Here is a 23,367-nt window from a genome sequence, read left to right on the forward strand (position 1 = left end):
ACACAGCTGTCTGATGTCCCACCTAGAGCCAAAGTACAGGAGTCAAATTTGGCACTTGGTTGGTTTGTCAGTGCGACAGACTTGATTATAGCTGTCTTTGCTGTTTGTTGGTGATGAACAACAAGAAAAAACATTGGAGTGGTATATGATTATGGGAAAAGTTGCTGAGAAAATACTGTCAGACTGGAAGGGGTGCCTATTTATTCTTAGAAGTCTACTGACAGTATCTTGTAATGTTTTTATGCTTGAATGTACATCTGAGTATGCAGTTGTATGATCATCTGCATGACTTTTCTTTTTTCCTTTCTTACAGTGCATGCCAATTAAAGGCCTTGGATTTGTGCTCGGAGCCTACAAATGTATTTGCAAGGCTGGATTCTATCATCCCAACATCTTCTCAGTGGACAGCTTTCAGAGTAAGTGCCTTTGCTTGAGTTTAAAAAAAAAAAGAAAAAAGAAAACAGCTAGAATTAATAATGCAGGGCTCCTTTTTATCCTCATCAGGGTTATACAGTAAAATCCCAGTGGTCTGCAACTCTCGGATTATATAATCACTTAAGGAGTTCTAGCCCTTTGGTTTGTCATTCACGATACTCGTGAGGATCCTGTAAAACATACCCGCTTGAAGAATATTTGATTTGTAAATAAATTTAAAAACATGAAAAGAAGTCTTGCTATGGGGAATTAGAGATTTCTGGCATCTGTGCTCAAGCATAAGCATTGAGGGAATTAATCTAGTAATTTTCTCTTTGGTCAGGGCAAACTAGAATGCCCTAGCCTCTGGCTTTGTGCAGGCTTTAATTGTTTTCATTTTACTTCATTTGCAAAGGATAATCCAAAGGAGCATCCAAACTCTAATACTTGCTGATGAGGAATTAGAGATTGGTCAGGCTGCTGAGTCTGGTTGGCTGTATGATATGGATGACATATAGCCTACACTTGCCCAGAACACACAATGTATGGTACTCAGACGGTGTTGCTCACAGTAAGAGAACCAGAACTCTGTTGATACTCCGCAGGGAAAATATATAAACTGCATGCCCAAAGTTGATGTCTATTACTTTAATCATATGACCAAAGCATAATCTCTGCGCAGATTTTGTGCCAAAATTGTTGCAGTTATAGTAGTAGAGCTCATACTGCAGTCACAGGTGTAAAGCTGTTGCTTGAAGGTGTAACAGGGCATCCTTCTCTGCCTCCTACTTTCGAGTAAACACCATCCCCAGCTTTTTTGCACCATCCTTTAGCCAAAGGTTGATGTTGTCAGCTCCCTTCTGCGGGAGCAGTTTGTATGAGATGGGAATGACAATGAGTAGCTTTCACCAAGCTTGGTCCAGGACTGCGTGTATTATCTCCTGCCTTGTGTGAACATAGCTGTTCCTGTTTCACTATAAAAATACTTCTACTAGTATTCAACACTTCACGTGCACCTCTGTGATACTCACAGATACAGATTCAGGTGTTTTGTACTGGTAAATCGTGTGCAGGATTACATGACATGGTACTTGTAAAAGCATGCCCCCATGCTACAGAGCTGCAAATAAAGCTTCCAAGTTCCTTCCTATTCTAGTTACTCTTGAGCTCTGCTTTCTTACATAAAAAGTGATGGGGATTATAGATGAAAGGCGAGTAACTTTTAGTACTAGGAAAGCTTTAGAATTCCCTATTTGTTCACAGCCCTGAGTTCCGGATATTAAATCCTTTGACCTGTGTCATGGGTTGACCTGGTTTTTATTGTTTCAATCTGGTTTGCATATAGATTGGCCAAGATATCTTACCCCTAATTCAGTATATCTCATATATATATATATATAAGAGAGAGAGATTTTTTGTCTCCAGTATATATATGTAGCATAAATAGCACAGTGTCTTTGTTCAACAGTTTACCTGGTGAGTGTTTGTTTCCCTTCTCTTTTCATATTGCGGAGTGTCACCGAAGGCAGCCTTGTGATAGTGCTTTTTCTCTGGGCTGTGTGAATCTTTTGATAGAGTAGGGATGATGTTTAGTTGCTCCTGCAGTGCAGTGAGTTACAGTGGAGTTGGTATTTAACTCCTTGAATGAGCATATAGGAATAAGCATTCTTAGATTTTTGTCATGCCAAATGCCACAGAACACACAAAAATAATGTGGCTAGAGATCATAACAGCATTGATCATTAAGGATGAGATTCATATATCTCATATCAGCTGTCTAATATCTACATGCTTGGTATGTATTAGTCACCTAGGTTTCAACTGCATTCAGCATCAACAGCGTGGCTCCCCTGGAGGGTAATTCTGCTGCTTTAGAAAGGCAGAATTTGTCTTTAGATGGGAAAAGTAACTCTTCAGGCAAATAACCTTTTTTCTCCATTTACTATAGAAGCTATAGCTAACTATGTATCTACCTTAGGTTGGATATTTAGATTCTGAATTGCTAACATAGAGTGAAATCTGTCTCATGAAAGTGTTTGCATATGCTGATATTTTAGGGTGTGTAATTAAATGATCTGGGGCCACTTTGATTTGAGCACGTGTTACTGTGAGCTAACATAAACATGACTTTTGAAACAGTCAGTAATAAAGAACTGCTTTAATTTATCCAGGTGCAGCTCAATCTGCCAAGCTCTGTAGGTGATTTCAAAAAGTGAACAGTGAGACAGCTAGTGTGAGACTGGAAATGACTGTGAAGTAATGGGAGAAAAACCAGTGGTTCAAGGGAACTTAGCCCAGTCACCCAGCTGCATTCTGTAAAAAGAAAAAAGGAAAAGATGACATGGTTAAAACGGCTGTAATATGCATTTGGATGTTCAAAATGATGCTAATACAGGAATTCTAGACACGAATTCTGCAAGCAGTTTTAACAGAAACTGTCTGACCTGAAGATCTCTTTGTGGAAATAGGTTGGTGAAGTCTGGTGATAAAAGAGATGAAACCAAGTAAAATGTTACTCGTTTAGAAAGTATTCCTAGTGGAAGAAAATAGAGGCAGGAAAGATTTGCAGGTCTCAAGATGAGATGTAAGTAAGCAGATAGATAGATAGAAAAAATGACCAGTTTTGTACTTGTGTGGATTGAAAAATTGGATCAAGTGTGTTACGTCTTGAAATGGGAGCATTTCTCAATGATACTGGGATTCTGCACCGCAACAAAATATGGTTAACTACAGCTGCAGATTGTGCCTCAAGTGTCAGAGTTTTAAGCGGGGGCAAGGTTCTGCTTTAGGTCCACATGAAAGTTTTGGGTTGAGTCTGAAAGACAGCTGTATAAAATGCCTTTGCAGGGGTGTTGGACACTCTACATGGTTTGCTGGTGGGAAGGGTTAAAAGATTGCTTATCTGCCTCCTCTGCAAACTCAGCTGGGGCCCTGAATGCCAAGATGGAATTTTGCATAAACAGTGTCCTCTGTAGGAAAGACTCCGCAAATTGGTTGCTCTTCTGACTTAAAGCAGCGTGATGTTGCTGCTCCCAGGGGGGTTGCACATGTTGCAAGTTCCCAAAGTGTGTGGGGGTCAGGAGCACAGCTGAAATTTAGGCTGTTCTCTTACTGCATAGGAAGCTAGGTAGAAGAGCATTTCCCTCCCAAGGCTGAATTTGTTCTTCAGAACTGACAGTACCAAAATATGTAAAACCTTTCCATTTTTTCTGCATTAGTTAATGAGGACCCTGGGTACTAGTGGGGCACAGTTATTGCCATATTTCCAGGGCCTCTTTTGAGGATGGAAATTGATTTTAGAAGAAAATGTATTTCATGTATGCAAGTTGCATTAACCTGTAAGTGCTTGAGTACATGATTATGCACTTTCTCCTAATGGCTCATTTTTAGGTAGCACTATTAGTATAGGTAGAATAGACTAACTGCTGACTACATACATTTTAACATTTTTGTTACACCCTTCTCCAAAGCACTTGCGTTCTCTGCCTCACAGGGTAATCAGGTTTGCATTGGAAGGTTCTTAGTAGAACAGCAGTGCTTTGTTCAGCCTGAAAGTTCATTCTTTAGCAATGCATCATCCATATATTGCAGAGATTCTGCTCAGCTCTTGCTGTTCGGATGTGGAACCTGCCCTGTGCAAAAAGGTGTTTGCACCAGAAGTGTCTCTTTTGTCTGGATATGGGACTTTACTGTCTCTAACGGTGCTATGATCACATAAAAAGTCCCAAGAAGGGTTTCCACTTCAACGAGAATTCCTATTTTTTACACCTGCCCTTGCCTTTGGTTCTTCAACAGAACTTGCATGTGCAGATCTTTGCATGTATGAAGGCTGTCACTGACTTCAGTGATCTCTTTCTGGGGTGAGGATTATGACCATGGCTGATTACCAGGTTTTGATGCTGGCAGGGCCAGTTACATTCACACACACTGAGTTACTGCAGCATCGCTGATGCTACTGGTGTTGTTTCTAATTTACTCTATTATAGAACAGGAGCAGAATCAGTCATTTGTTCTGCTCAGCGCTCAGCGTGCACTGTGCTTTCTGTGTTTATCTGCTGAGTTTTGACTGGGGTCTGGGATGATTTTGTTTGGGGTGGTAGCAATCCCTGCCCTGGCACTTAGCAGTCTGTGGTGCCATTCTTACTTTGCAGAAAGATCTCAGCTGGCAATGTCACAGCTGCTGAGGCACCCCTTGCATAGCAAAGTCTGCTTAGGAGAACCAAAGCTGGTGAAGAGTTACCCTCAGACCATTTCAAAAACAGAGGGGCTGATCGGACGGAAAAATAAGACTAGGATAGAAGAGAGAAGAACTAGGAAAAGAATATAGTAGAGGGGACACAGCTGAAGCATTTAAGCTTTTTGTTTTATTTTTCCAGTACTCAAGCATTTTCCTTATTATACTTCATATTAGTTTGTGTCCCTGTTCCTGCTTTCCACCAATTCTTTGTTCTTTTTTCCTTCCATTTTATCCTTTTTTTTGTTACTGCATTTTATTTATTTTTTCTTTTCTTTTTTCCTTGAGGATGGTACTTTTTTACACCTTCCTCATCCTCAGTTTGAACTCCTGGAGCACAGTCTTTCAGTTTTTGCTTCCATCTTATTTGTGTCAGTGCTAAAACCGTGGCTGCCTTACATGGAGCAGAATTGGCTTCTTGTCCATCTACTTTACCAGTGTCTAAAATTTATTGTCATCTTTTGGGGAGGAAAAACTGATTTTCTTCACTGGAGGAGGCATATGTAACCCAAAAGAGCTGCTGAGATAGGAGAAGGCATGGCACAGTGAAATGTCTAGTGGTCTGTAAGAGGCAGTAACTTCATGCTTGGCTTGGACTGTCTATGGTTTGAGTTGACGTTACATTGACTTTGGTGAGGGGACAGGGCCAGGCATAAAGGGCAGAAATGTTCAACTGTGCAGTGGGCAGCAGTGCCCTGAGACATATAGTCAGGGCAAGGGTATGGGTGGACAAACAAGCTCCTAGTCAGTGGTAAATACAATGATCAGTTCTTTCCCAAGAACTTCCTGAAAAATGTTCTTTCTTTTTGGCAAGGAGGAAAAAAAAAATATGGGGATTACTAATAACTCTTTATCATATTGTGTAAAATCTCAAGTAGATCCAATTTTTTAGATCTTTCTTATGTTAGCTATAATGAAGAATCATCTCAAAGTCAAAAGATATTCACCAGATAATCAGTCATAGCTGGCAGTGCAGGAGATGCATATCGATGATCTTCCTTTGTATACAGCAGACAGCATGACACCAGACACATCTAAGCAAAGGCTTGCTGTTGTGTTATGAATTCATATCCTTGGGATATTTACTCCAACATGCAACTGTTTATTGGCTGTTATCCCTGTAGTATGTGATGAGCATACACATGAAGAAACTTCCGTGTATGACTCAGATAAGAAAATGCTTGATAAAATGGATTATAATGTACTTGCAACAACTTGCAAGGTTGAATATTTCAGAAATAAAGTAAGAATATCAAGTTTAGGACCATGCAAAATTATCAAGGCATATTCACATAATATTTGTGACTTAAGTAATCTCATAACTTTCGGTTTTAAGTGATATTTTTTCAGTGGTTATGTTTTTACACTGAAAATAATTTATTTAGTTACCACAATAAAAACATATTAACAAATGGCTCGTGTGGCTCAGAAATGTGAGGTTTTAAAGAGATTAAATAATCTTTTTGGAGATGGGCTAGTTGAAGGATGACTCTTTACAGAAATGATAAAGGAACAGGTGTGTGGTGGAAAAGCAGGTTGACGTGAGTGCACGTGTTGAGGAAATGAAGTGGAAGACTCGGACAGTAGGTGGTGCACTCTTGATTTGGGTATGGAGATGGCAGGTGGGAGAGTGTGACTTCTCTCTCTGACAGGACAGTGTGGGTCCATTGCTCTAGCTGTAATTTAGAAAACAGAGACATAATGTTAGATATGGAGAAGGTGGTTTCTGGCAAAGCTCTTGGAGTGATAATGGGCTGAGGTCCATGGCTGTTTGCTCTGAAAAGAAGTTCCAGTCCTAGGTTATCTTCAGGATTAGTGTTCCTTAGAGGTTCTCCACCTTCTTGGGATGCCCAGGCGTGGTTATTTTCCATCTCCGTTCCTGCCTCCCACAGACTGGGTCAGAAAGACGCAAGATCTCTTCTTGCTGTCTGCTTGTATCTAAGAAAATCTGGCTACCAGCATGAGTCAGCACTACTGTGCTATATTCAGGTTTCCAACATCTTTGTTTAGAATAAAGCCCCAAAGAGAAATCCACAGTCTTCATGAGAAATACCAGCCTGTTCTTTGCTCACTGCGGGATGCGGGAGTGAAGCATCCTACACTGAGGACGAGGAGCACAGGATTGCTGGAACTGCTTGCCAAGTAAACAGACTTGGATATACAGCTTCTTTGTCCCTTTCCCAGGCTTTGCCTCTCAGCAGATGTGTGCTCATGCGCATTCGTACATAGATTTGAGAAAGCAAGAAATAATTAACCTTGTAAATAACCTTCTGCTTCAAATGTTTCAAGCTAAAAGTCTGAAGACAGTTTTATAAGCCAATATGCATGTGCAACATCAGTGGAATAGGCTGTCTCTTGAGTTAAGACTAAACAGTGCATGATTTACTACTTTCACTGACAGAGGAGTATTTTGATCAAAGATATTTGAGCAATTCTCTAGTCTTGTAAAAAGTGAGAGAAGTTATTGCACATTTTAACACATCATTGATACACCATTGATTTGGCTTCAGCCACATTTTCTTGTTATATTAGTATATACAACATATATATTAACATTTAATAAACATATTATATATGTTTATTAAACATATATTAAACATTTCAGCAAATTCAATTTTCCTTCTTATTTAACAATATTCTTTTTTGCCCCCTTTTTCTTTCACCTTTTTATTCCATTAATTGCCTGTAGGGTAAGAAGTGTTAATGGATCAGAAAAAGTAGGAATCCTCCTGTAGTGGGTTCACTTTGATGGATGAGATGTCAGCTCAAGAATCATTGGTTTTTGTGGACAAAATATTAACTTGCCAATAGGTTTTCCTGGTTTCTTGGTGTGCATCTGTGAACAATGGAAAATTATACTTAGTGTTAAGTGCACTGGTTTTGCTTTGGGGACAGAGTAGTGCAATCATGCAACAGCATGCTGAACAAATGTTAATTAAGAAGGGGTTTATCTAATTTGAAGCTAATTAATTCACTAGATAGCATCTTTATGAAATTGAGGAATAATCTGAAATAGGATCAGAGCTTGTACTGTGAACATTAAGTAGTTAATGAGTCTGTTCATGTGTCTGTGTAAAATCCTTTCCTTATTCCCAAATCTTTGAGGTAATTTTTCTCCCCGTTCAGAATTCTCCTTCAAAGAATTTACCGTGCAGATTTAGCCCACATTAAATACAATGGGAAAGCATTTGACATTTAATAAGCTCACTTTCCCTCATGTCTAAATTGGTCTGCATTTTCTGAATGTGACAAAGGAGGGTGAAATGAGAAAAGCAACCCTGGCAAGTCATTTTGTAACTTAATGAGAGAGGCCAACAGGGAGGAAAAGGGAGTCAGCAGAGGACTGTTTTGCTCCTGTATGGATGAACTGCCCACGCTATACAACTAAAGGTGTCTCCCCTTACCCTTCTGATACTTTCAGGAAAGGATGCAGAAAATCGCTTTTCTGGCGGTGAATTGTCAGAGGAAGTCTACACCTGCCTACCCTGCAGGGAAGGATGTTCTTACTGTACAGATGATACTCCCTGCTATGCACAGGAGGACAAGTATTTACGGCTGGCTATCATCTCATTCCAAACGCTCTGTATGTTGCTGGACTTCATAAGCATGCTGGTAGTCTACCATTTTCGCAAGGCAAAGGTAAGCGGATGTGTTTTACTTTGATATTCCTGCCCATTGTGTGCTCCAGACTTATTTATGTTAGGTGTATAGCTTCTCATTTTGACAGTCGAGTACTTGGGTAAGGAGCTCAACTCAAGGAGAGGATGGGATTTCCAAACCAGAATGCTTTGCTTTAGGTGTGGACGTACCTAAATTGTTTATGTAGTTTTTGAAAAAAACACTGAGCAGTTTGTGTCTCCCAATGAAATCTGCTTACGTTTATAGATGGTCAGCAAAAATCAAGGAAACCTATTATGTTAGAAGTAATTTTGGAAAATCTGGCCAATTATGCAGGTATCTAAGGAGGCATGTGGGTATTTATAGTCTCGGAATCTTGAAAGTTTCTGTTTTACCTCTGCTGGGAAAGATGTTTGGTTTCAATATATTTACGAGACTAGCTGGAAAATAATTATATCAAAGAAAAATCTTTCCAAATAATTCTAGTTCCTAGACAGTTTAAACTTGATTCTATGGTTAAAGATTTTTTTTCTCTAAGTATGAATATATTAAGGAGTGTCTGTAAATTGCTGATGCAGGCTATGGATATGTTTTATGTACTAACCTAATGAACTTTCTGCTTTTACCTCACTCAAAATCTTTTAACATGTAAGAACTTGTGGAATCTCACTGTTGCCTCAGTAAACACAGGATATTCTCTGAAACTTCCAATTTACTAAAAAAAAATGAATTGAAGCTGGCACATATTCACTACTTACATTTGGGAGACGTAGGTGTGCACACAGTATGCTACATTGTTGAAATTAATAGCTTCATCCACTTTCCATAACTAGATGAGCATTTCCATTTTGGTTTTTGGAACACTTGATCCCACAGTCTTCCTAATCCTACAGTGTCTGTGTTACAAATGCATGGCTCATTTTGAAAGACTTTAATATCCTGGCAGGAAATCACAGAACGAGCAGTAACATTCTTTTTTTTTCTCTTCTGTTTCTGACAGAGTATTTGTATTTAATGATATTGCATAAAATGATTCAAATTACAGACTTAATCGTATTTATGAAGTTTTTCATTATGGAAGAAGTCTGTTGTAGGCATCTGTTTAGTTGCTTAACAGTAACTTAGCAGAAGAACTTTATTCCAATTTTGTGAGGTTTTAGTCCACATGGTAATGTTACTCGCTTTTAAAGTCATAGACAACATTATGAAAGAAGCATTCCTTGTGAGTAAAAACTTTACTCTCTAGACCTACAAAGTGAACAGAGTAGATTATCTCATATGCAGCTGTTGCAAGTTTGGCTTGATTGTTTTTTTCCACACTGAAATACCAATTGTTTTATAAGAAATTTCTATAATTTCTCATAAATAGTTTGAGATCAGAGATGTGTAAAATTGCATACACTCTTGCACTTGCACACTTACATATGTTCTGATATATGCATCCACTACAGTAAAAAAAAATAGATCTTTATTAAACATACTACAGAAATCTTGTATTTCACAAAACCTGCTAGTAATGAAAGGTGCATTTTTACTTTTGTGATGATTAGTCATTTCTCCAAAGTAGGCTATGAGTAAAGAACCAGATGGGATCTGAATATTTAATACCAAAGCAATACCAAAGAGGCATATACATATCTTTCCTTGTTTCTAAAAAACTTTTCACTCTTTATGAAAAAGTTTGAGCTCATTTTTTTCCAGATTACCTCTTACCATTAGACATCATGACATCTGAAGGAGTAAGAACCAGACATAAACCAAAACATTCTTTTTTCTGGAAAGAAAAGTGATGCCTTTGGTACATTGCATTTCATTCAGTTGGACAGAGATGTATTCAATCATAATTTTCCTACCTTAGAAGAGAGTTGACTTTGCTCTAAATATATCTCTCACAAGGAAAAGGTGAGGAAAAATGAGACAGAAAAGTAATATGGTGATTAACAATCCTTTCCTGTATGATCAATGTTTTCAGGGAGTAGAAACTGATAAATAGATGTTCCATTGCTTTTCATGTCATTCAGCTGAGTTTTTTCTTGGATTCCTTTTATGTTCTTTATCTTGTTGGTACAGCATGATTTTAAAAAGAAAAAGATCTTGTGTGATTACCATGAAATGAGAAGCTGTATGAAGGGCAAACATACTGAGAACAATGAGTATTTACGTAAGAAAACTGCTGGTTACATTGGATAATGACAGAAGTTTGGAGTGAAGGAAGAGAACTGGTAACTGACTGTGTACTCTCCACCAAGGGGGGAAAGTCAGGAAAATAAAAGAACAGATATTGAAATATATTCAGAATATCTGCATTTTGAGAATTTCCAACTGTTAGTGAAACAAACCTCAATTAGGTTAGTATATCTGTCTATGATTAAAGTTACCATGTTAAACTGCTCATTTCTATTGTGCTGGGTGGGTGTCAGAGAAGAGCATTTTTTGGATTCTCTCCCACGTATGACACTACAATATTCAAATAGTTAGAAAAAGTTGGTTTTAATATAGCATTTTAACAGAAAGAATTGTACTGCTACCATATCAAGGAACAATCTTCAAAGTCTTTAAAAGAGCAAAAGGTGGGGGTTAAGAATAAAAAATGCTACATTAAGGCCCCAGTGCAGAAAAGAATGAAGAGTAGATACGTGGCATTTGGGTACAGTTGTTGATCAGTAAAATGAGCTCAGTAAAATGGAAAGACAAATGGGATCAGGTTACCACTCTGGTAAAAGTGACTATGCAAAACACTACTTAATGCTTGTAGTTCATGGAGGCTCCTGGTAAATACTAACTTCAAAAAGCTAAGGTCCTGAAAACTTAAGGTCTACCAACAGAAAGCACCTTGGGAAGAAACACCCCTAACACCTTGACTGTGATATTGTGAGTATAATAATTCAGACAAAGAATGATAAAGGTCCATAAAGACCCTTTAGATTGTGATGGAAGTGACAACCTTGGTCTCAAAAAAATCAACGTATCACTAAGAGCAGATGCAGATCAGAAGTATTTTAGAGAAGAAGTATCTCAGCTATTCAGATCATAGTGGTTGCACATATTATGACCAAGCAGTACTTATAATGGAAACTGCTGTGGAAGAGTCACTCATCGGCTTAGTTTCATCAACAGTGCAGAATATATGCTAGATCCAAGCCAGTTACTAAAAGGTCAACCATTGGTAAAAGATCTACTGCTCCACTTCTAAAGAACATAGCAAAGAGAACAGAGATGTTTTCAACAATTACTGCCAAAGTGTTATTGACAGAATGTGACAACACGACTTTCATTTTGACATGATCTTTATTACTGACCTAGGATGTAATAATAATGATCTACAGGGAAACCTGGTAAATATCAACCAAAGTGGTTCCATGAGTGAAAGATCTTGACAAAATAAATGGTAATAAATAGGCAAAGCCTATAGCAAGCCAGATGACTGGCTTCTAAAAGCCAGGCTTCTCTTTAGAGGAACCTTTAGAAGTCTCTGAAGTTCTCAGTCTCTTCTTTTAGAACTTCTAAAGGTTCCTCTAAAGAGTCCTCTTCAGACTTCTGAAAGAACTCCTCTACAAAACTGCTGAATTATTTACTGTGGAGTAATCTACTGCTTACATTAGTAGCAGTAGAGGAGGAATGGAAAATAGGAAATGTGACATCTGTGTTTGTAAAGACTTCCTGTAATGGTGACAAGAACTAAAGATCAGTAGGTCCAGCTTACATGCTTGCAAATTCATAGAAATGGTAATAAAAATTAGAACTACTAGGTCCATGGATAAGTGTGGAAAGTGCTTTTGTCAGAATGTGATGCTGTACAAATGTATTTATAGCTCTGTGAAGGTGGATTATGAGCATGTGGGTATGAGAGTACTTTTTCCAAGGTCCACCACCAAAAGCTCTTAAAAATTATGATCTCAAGGGGCTAGGTGAGCTACACTTGTTGTAGGTGACCAAGAGATGACAGAGGAAAAGGCAGTGCAGGAAATATGGTATAAAATCATGTAAGACGGGGAGATGTTGACATGTGAACAAATATTCATGGTTCCTCTTAAGATATCACTAGATGGTGTTCAAGGGATCTCTCAAGTGGTTAAAAAAAACCAAGTAGGTGTTTTACACAACTTTTAGTTGCTTTATGTCACTCATTGGCAAAGAATATCATGGATCCCAAAGCATAAATCAATTCGAATAGAGTTTAGAAGGAATCATGAAGGATATTTCCATTATTGGCTGTTAAAACACAGCGGTTTTGGTGAAATATCTGGTGCAGGAAGTCCATAATTTTTATTGTTGGAAACTGGGAAGATAGACCAGGAAGGATCACTCTCCGGTGTTCTCCTTTAATAATGCAGCACAGGCCATGACCTGAGGTAGGACACTAGAGTCTGAATCAGAAAGCCATTCTTTTGTTCTCCTGGCAAAGAGTCGTTAAGTTAGATTTCATGCCTCTTCTTGAAAGCATTGTAGTTACTCATGTAGACTTGCATGTTCGATAGGTGGCAAAACAAAATTCAACTCATTTGTCTGAGACACAGTTACTCCAAACTATCACTGGTACCACTGACCAAAATTGTGGCATTGCCAGCCTGTAAATGAAACTGCAAATTAGTGACTTCAAGCAGTAGTCAGCATTGGCAAACAGCACAAAGTGAAACTGCAGAAAGATACTGTGAGAAAGCTCAGATCAATGCTGAGGAATTCATGTGAGGCTTTGTCAAACACAGGTGAAAGTGACTCAGCTGCCCCAAGATTAGCTCAGCAGCAATGTTATTAGACTGCAAGAGTCATAACTGGAGAAAATCACAGGCAGAAAATGTGGCCCTTTGCCAAGAGAAGGGAGAACTCCAAAATGGTAAGAATTAAAAAAATTAGGAAGAAGGTACAAAAGGAGTAGCAGAAGCTAAACCACTAGTGAAAAGCATTGTAGGGAAAGACAGAAAAAGATGACAGATAAAGCAGATGCCACTGCTATAGTGGGAAAAGACAAGGCATTTCAGCAGGAGAGTAAATGGATGAAATGTGCCAAACAAAGAAAAAAAGGAAAAAATATTAACAGCTAATACAGAAGGGAAAACAGATGTGCTGATCACTTCAAAGAAATTTTTAACTATTCTAGACAACCCTCATGCCAAGCAGTAGTGAACGCTGAAAACCCTGAGCCTGGCATTAACACAAGCTGCAGGAGGCTGAAAAACTCCTGGGAGATGGAAATGCATGAAATCCCATCAGAAAAGTTGATGGCACCTGACAGCACCAGTTTGACACTGAGGGAGTTGTGCAGTGAAGCCTGGGAAAATGAGTTTTCCTCAATAGTGGAAACATTGGAGTTTTATTAGACTACCCTGACAGGGTGATCTTGATCTTGCTGAATACTGCAGCTGGGGAGATGTTGAGGCTTCTGCAGTGTAAGAGAGGTAAAGGGACACTGGATGCAAAACAAGGAACAGGCTCAACTGAGTCTCTCAGCACTTTGGATGGACTAGATATGTGTCCTAGCAATTGTAGAGGAGTATACAAAGGAATAGGCTCCTCTTAGTTGTTTGATTTTCAAAAGGCTTTGACAAGACTATGAGAGGATCTTGCAGAACAACCTTCAGCCCTACAGAGTCAGATCTTCACAGCTGCATACAGAGGTGCAAAACATTGTCTAAGTTGAACAACTAAGAAACAAATCAGCTCAAGGTGAACACTAGCAAACATCCTTGTGTGCTGTGGCATTGTTATTGATTGGATAATGCAAACATTACTACTAAAAACACATCCAAAAAGTGTGAGGCTAAGCTAATAAAATTAGCTGGCTAGGCAATGACAGAAATCACTGATGCTAAAACAAATACTCTCAAAAATGAGAAGCTGAACAGTAATTTTGTAAGAAAAAGCATCAAGAAAATAGAAGAATTCATCTATGTGAGTAGTTTTATATGAGCCAATGGAGAGATCAAACAGGGAGTACTGATGAAACTGCAGTACTGATTACATGCTATGTAAGGGTAGCAAAGCTATATGGCACCAGAAAGAAACAGAATGTTTAAATAAATATAAATAAAAAACAGATTTTTTTTTATTTCAAAGTTAGCATAGGATCTCAAGGGCTAAATATCTACCACAGCCTTAGAGAGGAAACAAGCTGTGTTGTAAACACTTTCTTATAAAAGTACTGGACAGTGGAAGGACATCACCTGCAAAGAACCTAAAGAGTTCATCAGTTATCAGGCTGCCTTTTCAAATTAATCAGAAAGAAGACCTGAAAATAACTGACCTTTACATAGTGGCATACCAACTCAAACATGGAGCTGTCAGGTAGAATACAACTGCTGTGAGGAATCGTAAGTGCTCTTAAGAAATGCTAAGAACCACTACTGGCAAAAAGACCAGAGAAGTTGATCTCAGCCATAGCATGGAAGAGGCTAATTGCTACTTAGTAGAGTGATGAAGGAAGGAAGAGAATGTGGGTAGGGGAGCTGCAGGCACACGCAGGAGGAAACCTTTGGGGGATCTGGTCTTTCCATCTTCCTAATGTATCTGTGGCCAGCAGCTCTGGGTGTAAATCCAGCACATCAAGGTAAAACTGACAGCAACCAGCACACTTGGAAAAGGTTGTTTTCAGCTCTGAAAAATAATGGAAAAATTGCTTAGAGGAGAGTCTTCAAAACAGCAGTTTGGAATGATGTTGCCATATGGCATTAACAATGATGAAGGACTGTGATAGAGCCCATTTAAATGAAGGGCTTTGCCCCATTTGAGGCCATTTCCAATCCCAAATATTAGAAATTTATAACTAAATTACCTTTTATTGTACTTGTCTTCCCCCCTCCCCCCCATTTATGAACACTCAAGAACTGTTGGAAATACAGAAATACAAATACTTTTAATGAGAGGAGAAAAATATATGTCTGGAACACTGATCAAGGAAAAAACTCAGTTAACAAGACCACATGACTAATTATCAACAAGAATAAATAATTTTACCTCTCTTGAGGGAAATGTGGCAAATAACAACAACTAACTTTTTATATGGGTTTTACGCTCTCTTGAATACAGATTTCCAGTATTTGGAGTTCAGGGTAGCTAGATATTCTATGCCACCACTTTCCTATTTTTCCATTTAGTGTAAATACATTTAAGTGTTCTGCTAAATATGATTTCAAAACCGTGAAGATAGTCCCTAAACAATGGAATTTTAAACACTGCGCAAAACTGCACATAGATGGAAAGGCACCATGCAAATTAATGCTGTAGTTCCCCTTTCTAATACTGAGAAATCAAGAATGTCTTTTCTCCCGTACTGCAGCCATGATAGGATGCAGTAATTCAGAGTGAGATAATCACGGGCTATTGATGTGTGATACATCTTTAAATATTAAAGCATGCTGGCTTTGCAAACATACCTTTTTTGCTAATGTAAATCAGCCAATCCTTTCTTTTTTTTTTTAACTCTACAGTGGCATCTTGATGGGCTTATGCCTGGATGCCTTTCATCTTTGGTGCACATTCTGCCTTCTTCTCCCTAGACATCAATTTCTGACATTTCAGCTGAAGTGGAAACTTGATAGAGGGAAGAGATCTTGCGCCGATGGAGCAGCTGCCTTTACATGCTGTGCTGGTGGGCATACCTGACAGTTCACTCAGCATACACACATTCTGTGCGGTGCATTATACACCCTTTCTTCATCATGTCCTACAGTGAGAACCTAGTTTCTTGTGATTTCTTAGGGAAGTTTATTGCAGTCTTGAGGTGTGCAGCTTTTTGGCGATGTTGTTTTTTTAGTGGAATTCTCATTTCCTTTATTCATAAAACAGAACTCATAAAATGTCCTTTACCGTTTTTCTGCGTAGTTAAGATATGCCTTTAGGGATGCTCTACTTTTTTAACTCTCACATAAATAATTGCAGGTGCCATATTGAAAAGATAAGAAGTGCAGAGGCTGTTAGCCTCCGGCAGCAGTTGGGAATCAGAGATGACATACTGGCTGCTGGAGTTCCCAAAGACAGCAGATGTTGGTAGGCATGGCTGTGACGGTGGTATTGCCCTGTGTTTGCAGGGTGTTGTGGCATTCACTTCATAAGCCCAAAGGTTTCACATCTCTATATATTTGCATTCTAATACATGGTTTAGAGGAATTAAGTACTTGTGAATAGAAACATAAACCTAGTTCCACTGTAGACACTTTAGGCCTAATGAAAAACTGAAGTGTGAAGAAAATAAAGATCTAGATATAAAATATGTTGGTTGATTTCAGTTAGTCTCATTAACAAGAGATAATGATGTATACAGTGTTCACTGGACAGTCTACCCCCAATGTACAAGGTAGGTCTTAAAAATGTCTTTTCATCAGTACTCAACAGTAGCTCTAAGGATTCAAAAGCTACAATCTTCTCTATATAGCTTTATATTAAGCTGTTTTGTGTTTGTGTGGAGGGGTTTTGGTAGCGGGGGGGGGGGAGCTGCAGGGACGGCTCCTGTGAGAAGCTGCTAGAAGCTTCCCTGGCTCCAAGTCGGACCTGCCTCTAGCCAAGGCCGAGCCCATCAGCAAAGGCGGTAGCACCTCTGGGAGAACAGATTTAAGAAGGGGAACCGGTAGCGAGTGGGGGGATTGGAATGTGAGAGGAACCCCTCTGCAGATACGGAGGTCAGTGAGGAGGGAGGGGGAGGAGGTGCGCCGGAGGAGGGGATGCCCCTGCAGCCCGTGGTGAGAGGGCAGGCTGTCCCCCCCCAGCCCGTGGAGGGGAGCGGGGGAGTGGAGGCCCCCCAGGATGGTCCTGTCTCCATGGGAAAGCCCACGCTGGAGCAGTCTGTGACTGAAGATCAGCCCGCAGAAAGGACCCATGCCAGGGAAGTTCATGAAGGACTGCAGCCCATGGGAAAGACTCGGGTTGGAGAAGCTCGTGGCGGACTGTCTCCCGTGGGAGGGACCCCACGGTGGAGCAGGGGAAGGGTGAGGAGTCCTGCCCCTGAGGAGGAAGGAGCGGCAGAGACAAGGTGTGGCGAGCTGACCCCGACCCCCATCCCCTGTTCCCCTGCGCTGCCGGGGGGACGAGGTAGAGAGAACCGGGAGTGGAGTTGAGCTGGGAAGGAGGGAGGGGTGGGGGGAAGGTGTTTTAGGGTTTGGTTTTACTTCCTAATATCCTTGTTTTGTTTTGATTTGTACTAAATTAAATTGGTTTTGTTTCTTCCCCAAGTTGAGCCTGTCTTTTGCCTGTGACCATAAGTGGGGAGTGAGCCCCCCCTGTCCTTGTCTCGACCCACGAGCTTTTCTTTATATTTTCTCCTCATCCCACCAGGGCTAGGGTGGGGGAGTGAGCAAGTGGCTTCATGGTGCTTTGTTACCAGCTGGGCTTAAGCCACGACATAAGCCAACATTTGTCTCCACAGAGTTGAATTACACAGCACCTTAGGGACCATCTGGAAATCATACATGGTCTATCGGGGAGTGCAGTGCCTTTGAAGTGATGCGAATCAGCCATGGGCTATGACACATTTGCGCCACTTTGGCGTTGAGACTGATTCCTGGCCTTTACTTTCTTAACCTTGATGTCTTGCTATTTAAGACCCTGCAGTCTATGAATCATTGTCATCCGTTCCACCAATACTCCACAAAACTCTACAACATAGAGCCCCGAAGTTCAAATTAATGGAGCCGATAGTAGTACACTTGCAGTGTAGGGTGCTGGCCAGGAAGATAGCTGTCACCATAGACAAGGCTGTACTAGCCTTGAAGTCATATGTAAGTTTAACTGTATTACACTATGATTTCACTTTTAAAATAAATTATGTAAAATAAAGGTAATAGAATCCTTGAATTTCAGCATATATTTTCCAACAACGAGAACTATTACAGCATAGAATAATTTTTCCAAAGCTGTTTCAGAGCTAGAAATTAAACTGAGCAAACTGCTAAGATTTTTGGTTGTCTGTTACTCTCTGTCTTTGATTCTTGCTGAGTCTTGTATTTGTGGCCCTTGTAGGGAATAAGCTTTCCCCACTGATTCTTTGATGCAGCAACTTCAGGACAGTTGCATTTACCTGAAGTTTCATTTGGGTTTGTGAATGGGCATTTACAGATTTGCTGGGAGGGGACTTCCTATCATGTCAGCAGAATAACAGCGACATTATTTATTTATCCTGCTATTTGTCTTGGAGTTGTATGCTTCTGTGAACCTTCCTTGTACAATCAATAGCAATAGAAAAGTCCCTGGTGGCTTGCACAAGGTCTTTGGCATGCCTCCCTTTCCAAGAGCAGACTTCTGTCTGAAGTAGGCCTTTCTTTTTGTTTTAAGGGTCTAAGTGTATAGGCTCAGAAGAACTATTCCAAGCATGAGCCCAATTTGTGGAGGGACTTTTCAACCAGGAAGGCTTGCAGAATTTCGTAGTGCTTTCATAGTGCAAAATTTCATTTGCTTGATGAGCTCTTTGTCTCTGGGAAAAGCATTTGGCCAAGGTTTGGGGATTGAAATGTGGTTTTTGATGCAGCTGGGATTTGCATTCCAGGGTGCCAGTGTCTGGACCCCATTTTGACGCTGAAAACCAGTATAACTAAGCAGAAGCACATTTGAAGATGAGAAAATAATTTTTTTAAAAAGTTTCACTCAGAGAAGGAAGAAATAGTTTAAATTAAGAAACTGGGAAAACAAACAATATCAGAAAGAAATGTAGTATGAGAACTTTCAAATATCAGAAATAAAACTGTATTGGAAACCTTATTCTAGGAAAAGTCTTGCATTTTTTACTGAATTTTTTTTTATTGTAAAAGTTTTATTTAACATTAGCATCCTCAGAGAAACTTTATGTGCTGCTTTTTATGTGTTTTTTTGGCTGTATCACGTGGTGGAAGCTGAACACATCATTCAGACTAACAAATATGCCTGTTTTTCATTCTTTTCTTCATTTCTTTGAGTGAAAGGTGAAGGTTTATAGCTCACAAGCAGCAGCCTTTTGCTGTCAGCTTCTTTTTAGGACTTCGTGCTGTGAACAGTCAGATTGATTTCTGCCTTCCCTGTCCCAGCTGTGCCTCTTTCTGTCTGGAATAAAATCTTGACATTTTTCTGTGACATCTTCTCATCAGTATCTATATAGCTGAAAAGAAACCTTGATCTCCTCCTGCTTCACTCTAAGACATCCCAGCTACTGCTTTCTTAGTTACTGTAGCAACATGCTTGTTATCTAACATCGGTTTGGACTCTGGAGCTCACTTTGCCTCTGGCTATGTCTAAGCCTTACTGAACTCCTTCTGAGTTCCCTTTTAATACATGTTTTCTGCTGGTCCACAGACCTAAAATTCTTGTCTCGGCTTGTTATCTTGTCTCTTGACTACCACAGTGTCCTTGGAGCTGGCCTTGGCAAATGCAGTCATGGCCTGCTCCTACCTATTCAAAATGATGCTACAAATGATTTTCTGTCCTGCCACTTTGTGTTGTCCTCATTGCATCTCCTTGTTGACAACGTACGTGAGCTATACCTCTTGGTTTTTGAACTCCCACATGAGCTTTTCTCTCTTTTGATGGCATTTCTTTGATGCAGAAGTGTCAACATCAGCCTCCATCATCATCATCTTATTACATTTTTCAAAAACCACCCCTTGTTCCCTTCATACTTTCCTCGTGCTTGGTAGATGCTTTTTGAGAGCATCCCCTGCTCTCCATATCATGTCTTCAGATTCAAGTGCTGACAAAATATGTGACTACAGGTGGGATACTGATAGGCTGGGACTACTGATTGCTTGTTATGATATGTGATATTGCCTTGTTGTTCTGTTGTTCTTCCCATCTGTCCTTATCCGCCTGTTGTGCCTTATGTTAAACTCTTAACTTGGTGGAGGAAGGACAGTCTTTTTTACTTCTCCTTGTGCAGGGTCCATGATAACTTGAGGCTGATCTGGTGCTGGGGCTTTCAGCAATACAGTGGTAGCAAGAATAATTAAGTTATACATAGCAATATTTCCTTCAAAGGCAAATGTGCTTTTATTTGCAGTGAAACATACAATCCATGATCTAAACTTAATGAGAGATTACTTAGTGTAATAAATTCTGAAGAGCTGAAAAATCTCACCATTTGGGGCATCAGCATTTCTCAGATCCAATTATAAGCTATTAGTTTCGAGCAGTTTAGCCACTTGGCTCTTGTAAAGTAAAAGTGAATAAAATAAACTGGAGTTGGATTTAAAATCTTTAGAATTATGAGTTTTTGTTTGATTTGAAACTATACCATAATGATCTTCATCTATCGCTCATTTGCCTTCTCAGTCATGTGAATAATGAGATTTTTTTTCTCTTTATCAGATTTATTTTAACTCTTCTCTTCTTACATCATTCTTAGTTTGTTTCCTCTGAGATATCACAAATCTTGAGCTTTGCAGTCAGGTTGGTTTTTTCTCCTGTAATTTATCATAAACTATTTCTTTCTACATGGTTGAACTATGATTTATACAGACTGTTTTAGTGAGCTGTGGTATTATATTCTGTAATAGGTGATGTCATGTTGAATAAGAAAGCTGAAATTCAGTTCAGGTATTCTGAAGCTATTTGTAAACTAAATCAGGGGAACATGCTAACTGAGCCCCACCTCCTGCTCATGAAATTTGGTTTTGTATTCCATCAGATTTTTTGTATATTCCGTTTGATCTCTTGCTGATTAAACAACTATCAATATCAAAAGTGCATTTTATTCTTGAAGACCATAATGCCTTTGCATCTTCCTTTCATTTCATTTCTGCATTAATTGAATGCATAGCCTAGTGAAACAGGCACTTTAAGTCATCCAGAGTTTTGATGATTGTCGTTTTACATATTCAGCTTTTAAATTAACCGTAAGGATGTGAATAGACTGAAACTGAACTTAGGCATTATTTACCTCATTACTGATTTTCCTTCATCTACATATTCATCGCTATTTGGTGAGAACCAGGTATCTTGATCTAAGGGGTATGTCCCTGAGGAAGGCATTCCTGCTCTTATAAGAAAAGATGTCCCTGGGACATTAACCATTTTCACTGTGAGGGTTCTTCACCAACAAACACTGTTTTTTCAAGTATCTGTCTTGTAGTTGGTGTAGTGCAACTTATATGCAGCAGGGCCCATGTTTCAAAATGCAGAACACCTTATCTTCATTGTTATCATAATGGATTTTGTTACTTGTATAACAGAAAGGATCAAGGGCCACATGAATTGAAAAATAAAGTATTTGGGGATTTCTTGGATCCCTGACATCTTGTGCACTTTTAGTGAAATTGATTCATGATTGATGCCTGCTTGACCTTTGCTTTTCCTGATTTTTTTTTCAAATAAAAAATAAATTTAATAATTATATTCTCTTTGAGCTCAGCTATAACTAGTAATAGAAAAAAAAATTGACCTTTGTGTAAGTATTCATTAAAGGGAAATGAAAAAACATGAGGATTATATTTATTTGGTTTAGGAATACTGCACAAAACCTGCAAATACAAGAAAATTCTGACGATTTGCCAATATAGCTTAAGTGGCAGCACATAACTGTATCTTTGGAAAATTGGCCTTTGCTATGAATTGTACTGTGTTTGCAATACATATTCTATTATGAGGCTATTATTCAAATAGAACAATTATCATTAAAAGTATTTGTCAGTGTGGTAAGAGGTTGAACAGGACAGAGGATTTCATCTTGATTATTTTACAAATTTTCAAAAGAGGTACAACTCTTCCTCCCTTGAAGTGAAGAGTGTTTCCTGCAGTTACCTGGGAATGAGTTGCTTGAATTTTGCACATAAACCATCAATAATAAAATTAAAGTATAGCTTGTTACGGTATTTGAAATTTCCCTTTTCCTGGGTAGCAGTCCTAATCAGTCCCTGAGTTTGTTATCAAGAAAATAAAAAAACCATGACAGCACCATTCCAGGGTACCTAACAGGCTTCAGGGGACTCCTTCCAGTTGCTTTTGTGCCATTCTTTAGTCCCTAGTAGTCCTTGTCCAGGTGTGAACAGTGTTAACATAACCACCACAAAGAAATGCAGTTCCACTCTTATCTGCTCTCCTTAATGTCAGTGGCTGTCTGGCAACTGGCAGGTCCAGCTTTTGTCTCTTAACAGAGGAGTCAAACATCTTGCTCTCTGTAGTTCAACCTCAGGGACAGAAAGAAAGATCTCTATATTCTATTTCTTAAAGGTAAATTTCAAGTGAAATGAAATTTTTGAAAATTAGCACTTGAGTTTTTCCACAAAGCTTCTTCACTGAAAGAGGTAACAATGTGTTTGTAATTGGGAAAAGTTATATGGGATAAGAGGCAGGAAAAAGGTTCAATGGGCTTTAGAAAAACAGCATATGGAACTGAAAGCAAAAATATAGTCATACTGAAAAAATTTCTTTGCTGGGAAGGCATATTTTAGTAAGAAAAGGAACTGGTAATAAAACATTTCAACCAGCTCCACTTCAGAACTTGACAAAATCTCCTCTTCCTTCTGTTGTTTGATAGAAGTAAAGAACCACCTATACCAGGAAACGAGAATTTGAACAGGAAAGGTTTTCAGAGAAGTAAGAGACAGATTTGGGAATACAATCCAGTAACTTCCCATCACATCTCCTGTGTCATCATGTGTAGAGTAGAATGGATCTGCCAGACCTGTACTACAAGGGTCATGCCAGAGCTACCCCTCCTGGGAGCACCGGAGAGCGAGTGCACCGCCATCACATGTACATTTAGCTAAGCTTTTGTTTCGCTTGTTTTGAGGCACTTTTGTGTAGTAATTTATCTAGTCACTTCAAATGCATCAGCTTAGCACAGCAGAGCAAACCTGTATCTGTTCTCTGTTTCCTTGCTTCTGTATCATTCTGTCATGTATCCAAATGTGCTTTCCAGCTGTACATTGAGTGGTAGATATCCTTTACAGTTTAGTAAGTATGAATGTGTTGTATTCAAAGTTGAGATCAAAGACAAAATCTGTCTTCATTTTTTTCTAATAATTTCTTGTAGGCCTTGTTTATCTGTAAGGCAAGCTCACATTCTGGTGCTAAGCCACCTTTGCAAAAGGAAATTTTCTTGAAATCATAGCCCAACTAGGTTGTTCTTTATATTGTGAAAGTGGCAGAACTGTTTAATGAAAGTGAAAAAAAAGCAAAATATGCCAACCTTTTCCCCTTGCTAGGTTTCC

General features: G+C 39.2%; 1 protein-coding gene across 2 annotated transcripts in view; it reads left to right on the forward strand.

Annotated features, from left to right (window-relative positions):
- Nucleotides 1–23,367, forward strand: part of GPR158 (G protein-coupled receptor 158) — a 209,949-nt gene that overhangs the window by 91,356 nt on the left and 95,226 nt on the right. For both annotated transcript variants that reach the window (XM_052804510.1, XM_052804519.1), the window contains exons 3-4: nt 314–416; nt 8,070–8,287. In XM_052804510.1, coding sequence (XP_052660470.1) covers nt 314–416; nt 8,070–8,287 — 321 coding nt within the window. The remainder of the gene's footprint in view (nt 1–313; nt 417–8,069; nt 8,288–23,367) is intronic.

The sequence above is a fragment of the Harpia harpyja genome, chromosome 1 (assembly GCF_026419915.1).
Source record: "Harpia harpyja isolate bHarHar1 chromosome 1, bHarHar1 primary haplotype, whole genome shotgun sequence".
Taxonomy (NCBI): domain Eukaryota; kingdom Metazoa; phylum Chordata; class Aves; order Accipitriformes; family Accipitridae; genus Harpia; species Harpia harpyja.